This window comes from Bombina bombina, chromosome 1 (genome assembly GCF_027579735.1).
Source record: "Bombina bombina isolate aBomBom1 chromosome 1, aBomBom1.pri, whole genome shotgun sequence".
NCBI lineage: Eukaryota > Metazoa > Chordata > Amphibia > Anura > Bombinatoridae > Bombina > Bombina bombina.
In genome coordinates this window covers 651050076-651068210 of record NC_069499.1, presented here as the reverse complement: position 1 = coordinate 651068210, position 18135 = coordinate 651050076, and the positions used below count along the sequence as shown (strand labels likewise).

Below are 18135 nucleotides of genomic sequence, written 5' to 3'. Positions count from 1 at the left end.
TTGCATCAGGACTTCAGATATTACGACTGCGCTAACTTATTCTTCCCATAGACTTTAAAAGGAAAGTGGAGAGGAAAAAAATCAAAGACATTGCTCGTGCCCTTATCTGACAGGAGTTATTAATATTTGACATTCCAATGTTCTTCACATACAGGAACATTTTATTTTTATTTTATATTTATATATTTCTATATATATTTTACATTAACATTATATTTTACATTAAAATTATAAAAAATATTTTGTATATTTAGTAATAAAAATGAGAACATAGGAATTTAAAATATGCGTAAGGTGCTTTGGGTTTCGGTCTTTAGGTCTAACTAGTTTAGCGCACATGCAGAATTAGTTATCTGGTGCGTTATTGAAATATTAAATATAAAATATTTAAAAAATTAGCACTCCAGTTGTAATCTAGACCATTATTTTGTAAATAATGCTGTTGACACATTGTAATAGTCTATTTTTTAATTAAGTGTATATGAATTTAGTTAAATCCCTATTCAATTCTCAAGAATGGGCATGAGGTATGTCCAATCTTGGTGCATGTATCTGGGAGAGATGAAGAACAAGCTGGGGTAACTGTACATCCACGATAGGGGAAACCACTTTCACCATGTTTTTCATCAGCTTGTCTAATATAGACTAAGGAGAGTGCTTTTGCTATAGTCAATATGATACACAGCACAGGGGCTGGCAGCTGCAGGTCAAAATGTAGAAATTAATTTTTTATTTTTAAAAAAAAAGCACATTCCAACATTATTTTTTTAAATGTACATATCCTGTATCAAAGCGATGTATAGATTTTAATGCGTGCCTTGTAAACAACATTGGCCTAGATTACGAGTGGAGCACAAAATTGTGCTTCCGCGAGTGCAATATTTGTGCTCCACTCAGTAATACCAGTGCACAAGTTAAGCGCAATGTGAACACAACCTCGCATTTGCATTGCCTGGAAGCCTTGCGCTCACAAGAGCTTGCTTCCATAGGCTCCAATGGTAGTCTTGTACTCATGCTGTGAGACATGGTAAAGCTCCTAGCGCAGCGCATGGGGTAAGTCGTGCAGCGTTGGGCAGCAAATTAAAAATATATATGTACATGAATACAAAGTCCCCATAGACCGCAATGCAATAGCACTTTTCAGTGCTGTTTTTTTCTAACACCCCACATCCCCTCATTTATAACTGCTTTGTTCAGGTTTTTTAACAAAAATAAAGATGCTAATATTTTTTATTTAAAGAAAGGAACTGTCTACTTTATTTGGGGGGCAATTGGGGAACATTTTTTTAAATAACCAGGTGACCTCTGGTTAATTGCGCTAAGCACAAAGTGCTCCTGGGACCTCGCGGGAGCATTAACCCACCACTTGTAATGGCTGGTTATTTAAGGTGCGCCCGTTAACGGGCAAATTTGCTAAACTAGCACTCCACTTGTAATATAGCCTTTTGTTGTTTGTATTCACTTGAAATGTATGTTTCGTCTTTCTTATAATCAATTGAATCATCATGGGAAATTATCAGGCAAAATGTTTGATTAGTGTTCTCAAAACTCAGCAGTTACTAAAAGGGCAAAATCCAAACAAAAAATTGCTTTTGTTAAAAGGAAATAATGAGCCAAAATTCAAAGCAGAATGTTATTGGCCAGGTGCTGATTTGAGTTTTTATTTACATGGGCAACTAAACACTGAACACTGTTATAAAAACTAAATTAAGAAATGGACTGTGACATCACAATTCTCAACAAATTCAATTTTCAGTAAGCTCCTAATTCCCCAATAAAAACAAAACAAAAACCAACACTCCTGCATTATTACAAATTCTGTGTGACTAACCTAGTTTGTGTTTTAGATTAAGTGGGCATTACAATGTAAAAAATATATACCATTCATGTACAAGGATACACAATAAAAATTTTAAAAAATGTTTGCATGAAAAAAAAGGTTAAATCTTGATTTTTATGTAAACTGTTTAGTAATACTTAGTAAAACAACTTTGCAATATACTCTTATTATTTAATTTAGTGCTGAAGACTTTGGAATTGGAAATGCAACCTACTTTCTTCTCAAGGCTAACCCTTTTAGATCAATTTCCTTAATTGACCTCAGCAGTTGACAACTGCAAACATTAAGCAACTAATTTAAAGAGACGCTAAATACAAAATTAAACTTTAATGATTCAGGTAGTGCATGCAATTTTAAACAACTGTCTTATTTATTTCCCTTATCAGTTTGTTCTCAGTATTTTTATATGCAGACATTATGAGGCACCAGCTCCTACTGAGCATGTGCAAGAGTTCACAGTCAGTAATTGATTGGTGGCTGTTACATGATACAATGGACAAGGAAATGAAAGCAATCTTTTAAAAAAAAACAAAATACTTTGAAACTCAGAAAAAGTGTTATTGCATTGTTTTTTATAGTGCATTTATGGATTATGAAATTCTACTGTATTTAATGGTTCTTGCCAAAAACCTGGATTTGGTCCTCCAAATAAGGCAATTGGTGGGAGGAGTTTCCCTGTTGAAAAACAATTGCAGCAAAAAGGTGTTCATTGTTCACTTTTAAAACAAATATATTTCGACTTGGTTGATTTCTTATTCTTTAGTTTAGTGTCCAATTAAGTTAAAACTTTTTTTGTTTTATTTTAATGCAAAAGTCCATGTTTCTGAGGTCAGTGGGATAGAAGCTCACTGGTTGATAAGCAGAACTTCTACAGCTCTATTGGTGGACAGGGACACTCCCCAAAACCGTTAAACGGAAAATGTTGGGTTTTTTTCTCAGTACTGAAACATCGGCTTAAAAAACTGTGAACCATTTGTACATTTTTAGATAAAAAAAGAAAACATCAATAAATCTTCAAAAAATTTAAACTGAAAAACTAATATAAAGTTTTGAGCTACAACAATAAACAATATTTTTTTTTATATTTTAGTATGATGATGATGATGTTTATTATTATTTCCCTCTTGTAAGAAATCTTTCATATAACATTAAAAAATTTTTTTCTTAAAGTTATTAAAATTACCCGGAAAAACTCTTTGGTTGATCCTGAATCCAAAGTTCCGTATGCTATTTCGGTTTGTTTGGCTAGATCTTCTGCGCTTTCTATAGGAGATACCATTCTTTCCACTGTAAGGAAAGCAGCTAAATTGGCAGTATAGGAAGAGATTATGATTAAGGTGAAGAACCACCAAACTCCTCCAACAATTCGCCCAGAGAGAGATCTGAAATAAAAAGAAGATTAGAGATTTATCCTGATAATTCAGGATATCCTTTAATACTAGAGAGGCATCATCAACATCTCCCAGCTGTAAAACAGATTCAAAGAAGAGCACCAGATGTAATCACAGAAGGAAACAAATCTTTATCTGGAATTGATTTGTGCTGCAAGTAAGGATGCTCCAGTAACAATATCATACAGATGCAAAAGCAGAAAGAGAGAGAAATATTATTATACCGTGACAAACACTGATACATAAACACAGAAAAAATTATCATATTTCATACTAAGGAACATGCCAACCAATTAAAGATATATATATATATATATATATATGTCTATCTATATCTATCAACTATCTATCTATAGTTTTAATTGGTTAATATGTTCTTTACTATGATATGACTAGTTCTGTTTTTATTTATTAGTATTTGCACCCATTTATTATTATTATTATTATTATTATTATTATTATTATTATTATTATTATTATTATTACTATTATTAATAATAATTCAAATGTGTGAGTGTATATCTATCTATTCTATCGATCGATCTATCTATATTAAATCATTGGTACAGCCAGGAAATATTGATAAACATTATTTAAATCATTTCATTCAATTAGTTTTCAAGCAAATCTAAATCTCTACTTTTGAAGATCACTGAATTTATTTTGTATTATATTATTAAGGGACAAAAACAGAGGGATAAAACATATCTATTTGTAAAGTCTGCAGCTATGATATTCGGTTATTTTTCTGTGCAATGCTTGCAAGGTTAGGGATACTGTAGAATAAAATGACAATAAAGTGGCAACAAGGTTTTTTGAAATCTGATCTGCTAACTTTACAAGCTTATGATGTCAGCAGGTTACGCAGCTTTTTGATAACAGCAATTCAATTTACCAGAAGTGCTCCAGAGTTTCTTCCTGATTTCCATGCATAGGCCTATAAATATTGAGAAATATTTAAAGGGACCGTGTACATTTTAACTGAATCTCCTTCAATGTGTTCTCAATGATCCATTTTACCTGCTGGAGTGTGTTAAGTTGTTTGCAAATAGCCCCTTTGCCTTTATTTAGTCATGTGAAATAACTGGTTTCCCTGTTAAAACCATCACTTATACTAAAAATATCGATGCTGCAGTTTTTCCTGCACAATTGCTATGTAAACAAAATACTTTAGAAGAAGTCTGCCTCCCAATAAGGGGTAAGAGAAACCTGTCTGTGTACAGGGCTTTCCTGTATCAGTTTTAAATACAATTGACATTTATTTTATACTTGCCTCAGTACACTGTCCCTTTAACAGTATGCATTCATTTGTGAATCTCGTGATGTCACAGCAGTCACACAAATAAACTACTATAATTTAAAAAAAATAATAATTCATATTTACTTTTAAAGGAAGATTATATTTATGAAACATGCTTATAATATGAGAGCCCTTAACTATTGTTATTTGCACGTAAAAATTGTCTTACATATCATTTTATATATACATATATACATACACACAACACACAGAGAAAGTCCAGCACTCACAAGCTCTCAGCTAAGATTAAAAGCAAAAATAGAAGGGTTAGTTACTGCATTTGGCCAAATCGGACAAGCCCAGGTATCTTGTCAAGGTCCCTTCCAAAACCTGGGACCCTAAAACAGCCACACAATGCAAGCTCTTAATCCAACAAACTGGTAACAAGTGAAGGGTGCACAGGCTTATGTAATCACCCTCGACATATACAAAACACGGAAGGGGACTGCACTCTCAGACTGGACTGGGTACACATCCCATGATCCTGCAACATGCTCAGCCCTGAGTGCTCACTGGTACTCACAGGAAGCTGTGCTGTCCCCAGAGTCACAGGCAGGTAACCCCAGGCAGGTCTGGGTGCAAGAACCATAGGGAAAATTACAAAACAAGATTAATACAACACACAGAGAAAGTCCAGCACTCACAAGCTCTCAGCTAAGATTAAAAGCAAAAATGGAAGGGTTAGTTACTGCATTTGGCCAAATGGGACAAGCCCAGGTACCACGTCAAGGTCCCTTCTAAAACCTGGGACCTTAAAAGAGCCACAGAATGCAAGCTCTCAATCCAACAAACTGGGAACAAGTGAAGGATACACAGGCTTATGTAATCACCCTGGACATATACAAAATACGGAAAGGGGACTCCACTTTCAGACTGGACTGGGTACACATCCCATGACCCTGCAACATGCTCTGTACGGGGTGCTCACTAGCACTCACAGGAAGCTGTGTTGTCCTCAGAGTCACAGGCAGGTAACCATAGAACCATAGGGAAAATTACAAACAAAAAAAAATACAACACACAGAGAAAGTCCAGCACTCACTTACAAGCTCTCAGCTAAGATTAAAAGCAAAAATGAAAGGGCTTGTCCCATTTGGCCAAATGCAGTAACTAACCCTTCCATTTTTGCTTTTAATCTTAGCTGAGAGCTTGTAAGTGAGTGCTGGACTTGCTCTGTGTGTTGTATTATTTTTGTTTTGTAATATTCCCTATGGTTCTTGCACCCAGACCTGCCTGGGGTAACCTGCCTGTGACTCTGTGGACAGCACAGCTTCCTGTGAGTGCCAGAGAGCACCCGGGGCTGAGCATGTTGCAAGGTCATGAGATGTGTACCCAGTCCAGTCTGAGAGTGCATTCCCCTTTCTGTGATATATATATATAGATATATATATAGATATATATATATAGATATATATATAGATATATATATAGATATATAGATATATATAGATAGATAGATAGATAGATAGATAGATAGATAGATAGATAGAGAGAGAGAGAGAGAGAGAGATAGATATACAGGCTTGTTGCCCAGGCAGGTCGGGGGTTAATATAACTTCCTGAGTGCTGGATACTGTATAGCTGTCTGTAAGTAAATGCTGGTGCAATGATAAATGCCTACCGATCTATGCTTTTCAACAAATGATACCTAAACAATGAAGCAAATTATATAAAAGAAGTAAATTGGAAAGTTGTTTCAAAATGTAATTTTCTATCTGAGTCATGCTTTTGGTCTTTAAATGTAATAGAACCACAAAAAGGGACAGATTTATTATATATATATATATATATATATATATATATATATATATATATATATATATATATATATATATATATATATATATATATTTATCTGTCTAGAAGTTAAAACTGAAAATAAAGCACAATGGCAATGTTTGATAAGAGTGCCAATTTCAATATGTGTGTGGTTTGCTTTGTAAATAATATCGGTTAGAATTTTTCAATGTTAGTTTAAGAATCTGATATAACAACAACAAATGTGACAAACTTCTGAGCCTATCTGATGAAAAATAAAAGTATGTACTACAATCAGGCCGAGAGTGATATAAGTCACTCAGAGGGAAATCTCATTTTAAAACGCATATTTTTACTGTTAATCATTTTCTAGCGCTGCGGAATCTGTTGGCACTCTACAAATAACTAATAATAATAATAATAATTCTAGGATTTTCCTGCTGTCTGTTAATTGGCATAATTTTAAAAAGGAACTAACAAATTAGAGATTTTAAATTAAAACTTTAACTGTGATGGTATTTTAATCCCTCTGCCAGTGTCCCTTTAACATTATTATTAACCTATAAAATGTTTTTAAATTTAATACAGAAAAATATTTTGATATATAACTGTACAACAATGATGACCATATCACTGATTGAAATACAGACAACAGATTTTTTTCATAAAAAATAGACATCTCTGATTTTAACAAATTCATTTTTTAGTCCTGAACAGCATTTAGTTATATGAACCTTGGCAAATGTTTGTTTTAACCATGGGTTCACCCGTCTCGATTTTCTGATATCTAAAGGCATATTATCATATTATTTTAGAAGTGCCATATTTGTGTTACTTTTGCTGTTTAATCATCATAAATGACTATTTATACAATAGTAATTAAACCTTACAGTCTTTTGTTAACACAAAGATACTTTTATTTATTTCTTTGTGTCTAGCTGCAGTGGAATGAAGAATCAAACCAAAACAAAATCTGCATACCTTGAGAGTGGATGTTCATATGATGTGCAGACGTAAATGACAATAAAATTAAGAATGCAAATATAGAAAATGGAAAATCTTTAATGCAGTGAACCAGTCATGATTCTGGTGCTCTTTTCAAATCCAGTGATGCCTGACTTAGCTTGTAGAGAAGGATGCAAACATACTGACAAGAGAGAGCGAGTTAACCCCTGAAATGTATTGACCATACCCTGCAATGTAGATTTTTTTAAATATACACTATACTGTTACATGTGGTAATAATCCTTATAGTGACATCAAATAAAAAATGTTATTTAATGAATCATATAGTGTCAAATTTAAAAAAAAAACTTTGCAATTTAATTCTATTATCATATTTACTTTGCTCTTTTGGTAACCTTTGTTAAAAAGAAGACATGAAGGTGTAGGAGCATGCATGTGAGTAGAATACTATATGGCAGCAGTTTTTTTTAAAACTATTTTATACATTTGCAAGAATAGTAGGTGGCACTGTTTCCTGTCGTGCACTGCTTCAGAAATGTGCACTCTTCAACAAAGACATTTTAAATTGTATTATCTGTCTGAATAATAAAAAAAAAAAAAAAAATTTTTTCATGTCTCTTTAAAAAAATCATTAAACACCTCTTGCTTTTGTGTAAAATTGTGCTTTGTCCCACGCTCCCTAGTGAAGCCAAATAGCAGAATCTGTAACCTGCAAGTAAAATATCTGGATTAGGCAATTTGCAGCATTTTTGAAAACCTACATTACAGATTTTACTTTTTGGCCTCTTTAGGGAGTGTAGGACAAAAACAAGAGGTGTTTAGTGCCCCTTTAAAAAATGAATAGGATTTCAAAATGTACAGTTAACTCATTATACTATGGAACTAAATGTATTAAAAATAAATAAATAAATAAGCCAAACACTACTGTCAGGAGAGTGTAGTGGCTCTGACATTAACACTAAACACATTTTATAAGCATAGCATTGATGTTGTTCCCTCTGCTCATGGGAGCCACCATGTTTCCCTGCATTCCAATGCTGATGTGCAGCAACTCTCCGTTAGATTCCTGCAGTGTCACCTAGGTCCCAAAATGGTGACACTGTACTCATCCATAAGAAAGAGCAGCATTTAAAGGGATATAAAAGTGGAAAATGAAAGGTTCTTAATGAACATTGTATTATTGCACAATCACTTGCATATACTGTGTTTAACCCCTGTAAAGAGGTTTCACACATAGTTAAAGTTGGCTCCAGAGCAGCAATACACTACAGGGACCTAGCTGAACACAACTGTTGAGCCAATGACAAGAGGATACCAAGAGAAAAACGTATACTTGATAATAGAAGTAAATTAAAAAGTCACTTCAAATTGCATGCTCTATCAGAATCATGAGTTTATTGTTTACTTTCAATTCCATTTAATCAGACAGCAGTTTTGGATATGAAGCACAAATATAACTGTTTAGTTCTAAATAATTATAGCTGTATCAACTTAAAGGGATACGAAACCCCAACAAATTATTTTGTGATTCAGACAGATCATACTATTTTAACAAAGTTTCCAATTTACTTTGATTATTACATTTGCATCATTCCCATGATATTCTGTGTTAATGAGATACCTAGGTAGGCGTCTGTAGCACTACATTGCAGGAAATAGTGCTGCTATCTAGTGCTCTTGCAAACGGATAACATTTTTGCAAACCTGCTGCCATATAGTGATCCAGAAAAGCCTGGCTCCCAAGGATTTGCCCCTGTTTTTCAACAAAAGGTAGTAAGAGAATGAAGAAAAATTGATAAAAGAAGTAAATGAAAAAGTTGTTTAAATTGCATGCTCTTTCTGAATCCTAGAGTTTAAAATCCCTTTAATTCCTACTAATGCTTATTGGCTTATAAGTACTTCATACTATTGCTCAATGATCATTAAAGGGACATAATACTCATATGCTAAATCACTTGAAACTGATGCAGTATAACTGTAAAAAGCTGACAGGAGGGCGGAGCCAGCAGCAGCGATGGAAGCTGTGTAACTTCTGAGCTCCGTGACCCGGTTCCACAGACAGGCTCAAAATTACACACAAAGCCCTAATTTCCGCAAAACAACATGCTCTCATGAACGCCTTATAGACCAGGAGTCGCAAGAAAGCCTTTTTAAGCAGATCCAGTGTATTTATTCCCGCCGTTGGGCCCCATCGCTTCAATACCCGGCGATGCACTAACTTTTACACGGCCCGGAGCTAGACTGGTAACCGGGACTCAACTTCGTGCCTTGTCCGCCTAGGGGAATCCCTCCCCACCCTGACCGCTGACCTGGAACACCACTCGGCGTAGTAACAGAGCCCCTTACCTACTCCCGTGTCCCACCGCCATTGCTAGGAGTAACCCACGCATGCAGCACTGAGGCTGCAACCGCACCATAAGAAGCCGGAGGACACCGACCCGGAGGTCACTTCTTCTACGGGTAAGGAGAGGGAAATAGCACCACCTGGGCTCAAACTAAAGACAGGGGGAGTGTAACAGGCCCAATTCTAACGGACAGGCATACACCCTGTGAAGACTAACCACCTAGCCTAAAGCCAGTGGCGTGGGGCCTACAGATTTTTACTAGCGCAGCTTACCACGTGGCAGAGCAACCACGCGGCTGAGTATCTACCAGCACTACACCGATCCTAGGGGTTAGCAAGCTCACATAACTGGCAGCACTGACACCTGCACCTGGCCTTTACTATATTCTATATAATTGAACATTACACCATACAACAGCGCACCTGGATTAGGTTTCTTATCTTCCCTCATAGCCACATTTGCTTTGAGAAGGAGTCAGCAACATACTTTTACATCTTCCCACTGCTTAAATACAATGAATGCAAAGCGCTCCACGAAACTGAATAAACCCTCTAAGATGCACAACCACAGGGACAGTATGGTCGCTCAGTTTTTCTCACCCCCTGCTACAAAAGTTAGTGACAGTGTTGAATCTGCTAAGTCACCAAAAAAGAGAGTTCAGGCCTCACAATTACAAGAGGATGACACTGAAGAGAGCACACCTATCCCTAACACTATCCTCTCTACATTGGCATCCAAGCAGGATATAGCCGACATAATTCGCTCATGCATCAGGGAAGAGATAGCAGAAATAAAGCAGGACCTTCACTCAGTGGGCAACAGGGTGGAGGCCTTGGAGGAATTCACGGACCACCTTCAAGTGGAAATCAATGCAACCCAAGATTCAACTAACCATCATACAGCTCTTATAGCAGATCTCTTTGACAAAATTGAGGATCTGGAGAATAGGAGCCGCCGGAAAAACCTTAGAATTAGAGGTGTACCTGAGTCGGTATTACCCAAAGACTTCCCTATTTATCTCCCGGCTTTATTCGCACACCTCAGAAACACCACCCCCTCCACCGATATTCCTTGGGTTCGGGCACATAGAGCCCTCAGACCGAAGCCTCCAGACGCTGCTCCCCCCAGGGACATTATTATGAAGTTTAGAGAATTCAATGAAAAGGAAGAGCTCCTAAACCTCTCCCGTAGGCACCAGCCTGTGAAATTCAGGGGGGTTGTTCTCCAATTTTTCCAGGATCTCTCCCAACGCACATTACAAAGGAGGAGAGACCTTGCTCCTGTAACATATCTGCTCCGACAGAAGAAAATTCTATACAGGTGGGGATTCCCCTTTCATCTCTATGTTCTTCATGGAAACAGAAAGCTAGTCTGTAGAACCATGGAAGATGTCAACACCTTTTGCCAGGCACTAGAATTGGACCCCCCAGAAGATCTTCCCCCAGAGAACTCCCACGAACCTCCTAGAAAGAAACCTACAGGATCTGCCCAGAGAGAGTGGCAGCGTATACCTTCTAAATCCCAACCTAAACCGTTGGCCAAGTCCTCCGGCTCGCTCCCTAGAGCAACAACTTAGCTGGTCATTTTTATTTCAGTTACCTCTACGATTTGAACAATCTGTTTGAGGCCCTGCCCGCTGCTACAATCTGGTCGTGGGGTAATGTATAGCCTCAATGGTCATTAATCTTTAACTGTTAAATGACTCCTGGTCCAGAAATTTTGGAAGTTTAGGAATTTAGGAATTATTATATTGTATTGTTAGAATTATTTTATCACTGTAATTGAGCATTAGTTAGTCTTAAATGTATAATATTTACTTTGGAAAGGGTCATAATCCCTCCCTTTTAACACCAAAAGTTCAATGTCAGTATTTGTACCTAGAGTTTACATGAGAAAATGTATGTTTTACTTTATGTTTTTATTCATGTTATTTTTGCTTTGTGACAGAGATTCGGGTCCTAGGGCCTACTCAACACAGTATACTTGCTATACCCTACACCCACGCATGAATGCCTATCACCTATCGCAGTCATCAAACTATAGACACCAGATACACCAATACCATGGAAGGCCCCACTAAAACTCTCACCTTACTGAGCCAAAATACCAAGGGCTTGAATTCTGCACAAAAACGCTCACTAGCCATGAGAGATTTACGTAGGAAAGGGGTGACATTCTCTTCCTCCAAGAGACCCATTTTTTAAAACACAAGGAACCTAGCTATTTTGGAGGTTTCTACACCCAAAGTTTTCACAGCTCATTTGATCACAAAAGGCACGGCGTAAGCATTCTTATTAGCAGGCAGATTCCTTTTACACATATTCATACTTTCACTGATACAGAGGGTAGGTTCTTATGTGTAACTGGCACCTTGTTTGGCTCCCCGGTGACACTGGTTAATCTTTATGCTCCCAACACCAGACAACTCCCTTTTTTCAAGAAAAGTTTTGCTCAGATTTTAGACCACACAATAGGTGCACTATATCTTGGGGGAGATTTCAACCTCCCCATTCAACCACACTTAGATTCTTCGAACCCCCGGCCCACAACATCTAAACACACAATCAAACAACTATGGAAACTTTTGTTAGACCAAACACTGTTTGACACCTGGAGATTCATCCACCCTGAGAAGAGGGACTATACCTTCTTCTCTGCCCCTCATAGTTCATATAGTAGAATTGACTACCTTATTACTAACCAAAGAGGCCTTTCCAATGTTTTATCTTCCAAGCTCTCACATACAGTATGGTCAGACCACTCGGCAGTACTAACAACACTCAAATGGCCATCGGCTCCCAGTGGCAACTTCCAGTGGAAACTAGATGAGAAACTATTAGATTCCCCAACCCTGGTTTCCAATTTAGAAAAGCTTCTACAGGAGTATTTCAGATTTAACTCCCTACCGGAAACAGACCCTTTTGTTGTCTGGGAGGCTCACAAATGTTTTATCAGGGGGGAACTCATAAAACAACAAGCACAAGCTAGAAAGAATGCACGGCAGATGTATAAAACATCCACTGACCTCCTAGCCAAACTTGAATATGACCATAAACGAAACCCTTCCTCCCCCCATCTTTTAGCCGACTTAATGAAAGCTAGGAAAGCAGTTCATGACTTACAACTTAGTGAAGCTAATGCACTGGCCTTATTGACTAAACAAAAATTTTATTTCGAAAGTAACAGGGCGGGAAAACTCCTAGCGCGCTCCTTAAAGCTTAAAAAACTTAAAACCTTTATCCATGAGATTAAAACCCCTACGAACCAAACTGTTAATACCACCCCTGAAATACTTTCCCAATTTGAGGCGTATTATTCCAATCTCTACAACCTCACTAACCCTGACCGCCCCCCCGACCCCAGTAATGCCATAAACAACTATCTTCTAAGCACCCCGTTACCGCAACTCACTGATGCACAAGCGGCAGAATTAGACGAACCCTTCTCATTGACTGAACTCACAACCACCCTGAAAGATTTACCATCGGGCAAAAGTCCTGGCCCTGACGGACTCTCGGTCGCTTATTACAAAAAGTTTGCACCTAGCTTGCTTCCACAATTATGCACCTTATTTAACCTAGTTGACCAGGAACACCCCTTTCTCCCCCCATGCTGGAGGCGCATATTTCTGTGATCCCTAAACCCGGAAAGCCCACAGACAACCCCTCTAACTTTCGTCCCATCTCGCTTCTAAACGTAGACGTTAAGCTTTATGCTAAACTCATAGCCACCAGACTCAATAAGATCCTCCCTCAACTGATCCACACAAATCAAGTGGGATTTGTCCCCCGAAGAGAAGCGCGAGACAACACCATCAAAATCCTAAATTTAATCGAATATACCCAGTCACAAAGCATCCCATCTATCTTTCTAGCCATCGATGCCGAAAAGGCTTTCGATAGGTTGGATTGGTTGTTCCTTCGGTCAACGCTCACTCGATTTGGCCTGGGAAATAGACTCATTGAGAAAATATTTGCCTTATACCACACGCCGAAAGCCCGCATAAAGTTAAATGATTCTTTGTCAAATGCATTCCCTATATCAAATGGAACGAGGCAGGGCTGCCCCCTTTCCCCCATCTTGTTTATTTTGGCCATGGAGGTGCTTGCCTCCAAGATTAGGAATGACGAAAAAATTTACGGCATTCACATAGCAGACACTCACTACAAACTAACTCTCTATGCGGACGATATTTTATTTTCACTGACCTCCCCCTCACAGTCCCTAGAAGCACTTCTGCCAGTAATGGGTGCTTATAGCGCCCTCTCTAATTTCAAAATAAATAAGCAGAAATCAGAATTCCTAGGTATCGATATCACAAACCAGACAGCCCAGCAGATCACTAATTTATACCAATTTCGGTCCCAACCTTCTTCCATAAAGTATCTAGGGATAAAGCTAACGACCTCAAAAGAAGCTCTATATCGCCAAAACCACCAACACCTTTTAGAATCCATTAGAACAGATATGGGAGTTTGGCGTAATAAATTCCTTTCCTGGCTTGGCCGAGTTCAAGCATTTAAGATGAGCATCCTGCCTCGCTTTTTATACATGTTCCAAACCCTACCCATCCAACCTCCCCTACACTACATTCGCAATGCGCAGTCCTTCGTTAATGGCTATATATGGGCCCACAAACGCCCTAGAATCTCTAAAACCACCCTCTACAGGAAAAGGGACGAGGGGGGACTAGGGGTACCCAACCTTTTATTTTATTCACAGGCAGCGCAACTAACTAGAATAGTCGACTGGTGCAAAAACAGTACTGACAAAGAATGGGTTAAGCTTGAACACGACCTATCCACTTCAAGAAGCCTAGGGTCGGTGTGTTGGACATATAGACAACATAGGACATTATCACCTCTCACACCCTCGTTAGTAACCGATACACTCTCCACATGGGACCATCTTATAAGTTCACAGAAAGGCATATCGACCTTACCCTCGCCACTTACTCCCCTACTACACAACAAAGACTTCCCTCCACTACTCCAAAAACGGTCTCTGGAACTGTACACACTAGCTGCGGGTTTACCCTGCCACCTTGTCCTAGAAAAAGGCACCATCATACAAAAAACCGCCCTTGCGGACAAAAACATAAGCTTTTTTGAAAGATGGTTCGAATATTTACAACTAGCCCACTTTTTCTCCCACCACAAAGATAAACATAACTTGGTTAGAAATCTAAACCCATTCGAAACACTATGCCATTCCCCATTATTAGCGCAGGGCACTCTCTCAAAGATATATAAAATCTTAATAACCCTGCACTCCAAAAACCTTCCGTCATATACAAAAGCATGGGAAGCCGAGTTGGGGCATGAGATCCCATCTGAGACATGGGACATAATATTCCAGCAAATGGGGAAGGCCCCTTCCTCAATGAGCATCACCGAGACGAATATAAAACTTTTAGAAAGGTGGTACCTTTACCCCAGCAGGCTTGCTAAAATTTACCCCCATACAGATCCACTATGTTGGAGAGACTGCAAACAAGTAGGAACACTCCTCCACATTTGGTGGACTTGCCCCACACTTCAGCCTTTCTGGCTGGACATCCACAGGGAAATTCAAAAGGTCCTCAACATCACTATCCCCTTCAACCCTATAACGCTATTATTCAACAAACCCCCTAAGATCAAATGCAAATACAGACAGGTCTTACTATATATTATGTTAAGTGGGGCTAAGCAACTGGTCCCTAGACTGTGGAAACAGCAACATATTCCTACCCAGAAAGAGTGGGTACAAAATGTCACTCTCCTTCTTTCCCTGGAAAGGTTTCACTATCAGAAAACAAAAAGGATGGATTTCTATTGCGCCATGTCTTTCTATTGGGAAACATACACCCACACACTTGCTAGAATTCCACCATAGCTAACTAAAAACTCTCTGGTACTCAGATACCTTGTGTAGCCAAATAACCCCCGTAGTCCATAGCAAAACTAGGATCTCTGTCACATTGCTCAGTTTAAATGTTAAGTGGAAGTTTCATCCACAAGTGTTATTTTAAAAAAAAAAGAAAAATCAATACAAGCTACTACGAACTTTGCCAGGACTTTATGTGAGACTTTACCAATACTTAGTCCCTTGGATCTGTATGCAACAGATAGAACTGACCCGGCCCTTTGTACCTTTCTTCTTCATTGTATTATTGTTTATGATATATTACGCCGGATTATATCCATGGCAATTGTACAATTATCATTTATACTAATAAAGCTTGTTTATAAAAAAAAAAAAAAAAAAAAAAAAAGCTGACAGGAAAATATCACCTGAGCATCTCTATGTAAAAAAGGAAGATATTTTACCTCACAATTTCTTCAGCTCAGCAGAGTAAGTTCTGTGTATAAAGTTATACTCAGCTGCTCCCAGCTGCAGGTAAAAAAATTAAAAAAAAAGAAGAAATGAACAGCAGCCAATCAGCATCAGCAGTGCTGAGGTCATGAACTCTTACTGAGATTTCACTTAACTCTCATGAGATTTCATAGTAAGCTTCCTTTACCTGATTGGTGAAATAATATGAGAGTGCACGATGCTAGTCCCTTCAGATGTCCCAGGACAAACACACTAAAATGCTGCTTAGAAATCCTTTACAATGGGAGGTGGCTACTGAGGAACTTTTGAGGTAAAATATCTTTCTTTTTTACATAGAGATGTTCAGGTGATATTTTCTAATCAGCTTTTTACAGCTATGCTGCATCACTTTCAAGTGTTTAAACATTTGGGTATTATGACCCTTTAACAGGAAGTTCCTATCAGCCAATGATCATACATTTAATTTAAAAAACTAAAAATTATTACTTTACATTGTTAATACGTCACATTAAAACAAAACAAAAAGCAGTTATAAGAGTTTAAAGTTGGCGGTAGCGGGTGTTAGAGACAAACAGCACTGAAAAGTGCCTTTACATAGCGGTCTATGGGGAACTGTGTGTTCCCTATAAATATATATGTATATGCTTATATACATATATATTTATGTGTTAATATCTGTATATACACATGTTAACACATAAATATTTATATAAAAAGATTATCCAAATGATGCTTTTATAAACAAAAAAAATCTTCACTTTATTCCAGTTGAAAAAGGCACAGGAAACATTAGGGTAGATTAATGGCAGAACAAAGTCTACCCTAATGTTTCCTGTGCCTTTTTTAACTGGAATAAAGTGAAGATTTTTTTCGTTTATAAAAGCATCGTTTGGATAATCTTTTTATTTATATTCAATTTGTGGATGGAGGGGATTGCTCACTATTGAAATGGTTTCTACGCTAGCCACAGACATCCATTGGATTGCCAGCCGGTACAAGCTCCGCTCCTGATTGGAGGACGTCAGGCAGCCGGCTCAAGCTTCGCTCTTGATTGGAGGTTACCAGCCCATGTGACGTGCAGTGTGTTTGTAGTTATTGACACACTTAGCACATCTGGAAAGAAAGAGAAAAAAACACTGATGCACAGAGCATAGGAGCCGGCTTCTCTTCCAATTGGATGCCGCTGAGCCACATGGTACGCCACCAGCAATATGCCAGAGATCCGGAGTTAAGAGGAATCCGACTCCTACACTAACATTGCATCTAGGCTATATGCCCACGGACTACAGCTACAAGCTTCGGTCTCCTGTTCCAGATACTGGGTGAGTGATGAGCTGATAGCTCTTGGATTACATCTTTATCTAATTGACAAATAATGGGACACACGTTCATTTCTAGCACATTGTTGATGATAGCCCTCGGCAGGGCACAAGGTATTTCCTTTTTTCAACACATTTTGCATTGCTGAAGAGCTTTTTCCTTATAGCACCACACCATTATGTGAGAGATACGTGTGGGTCTCCATTGTCATTTAAAGAGTATTCACAGATTTAAGCTGAATGCTTTTACACACTTTGTGCTTGCATCACTTTGAAGCTGCCCATTCAGGGCCGTCTTTAATATTGACTGGACCCTGGGCAAACATTTTCTTGGGCCCCCACCCCACCCCATGCAATTTCGCTCTCTACCCCAACATCCCAAAAAACAAATCAATTTATTTTATAATTTTTTTTAAATTATTAGCCCAGCAGTGGATCATCCACTCGTAAACTAGCTCCACTCGTAAACTAGCCCTCTGTATATTCCCTATCTGTGTTAAATAAAATATGCTTAGGAATAGGAAGATTGAGAATTATGCGAAAAGGAGTATGCTATAAGAGGTCATAAATATAGATGATGATGAGACAAAACATATATATATATATATGCAGTACATTTCTGCTCCTTCAACAAAGGATTACAAAAGAATGAAGCAAACTGAGGTAAATTGGGTTTGCTAAACGCTTTAAAGGTACATTGCAGCCAAAACTGAAATATAAATCAGTGCATTTCAATTTTGAATATAAGCATTTTTATAATGTATGTTTTTTAATAGTCATGCATTAGCAGAAATTCTTCTAGTAAAATCTTTCACTGTTTTTAGTGGCAGCTATTACTGTGCATGTGCACGTGAAATAAATCTAAATATTTTTCATGCAACAGAGATTTGACAAATGT

The 18135-nt window shown here is 37.8% G+C and overlaps 1 protein-coding gene across 1 annotated transcript in view; it reads right to left on the bottom strand.

The window, feature by feature from the left end:
• Window positions 1-18135, bottom strand: part of GRIA3 (glutamate ionotropic receptor AMPA type subunit 3) — a 662172-nt gene that overhangs the window by 95372 nt on the left and 548665 nt on the right. The window contains exon 12 of the mRNA XM_053699114.1: window positions 3024-3222. Coding sequence (XP_053555089.1) covers window positions 3024-3222 — 199 coding nt within the window. The remainder of the gene's footprint in view (window positions 1-3023; window positions 3223-18135) is intronic.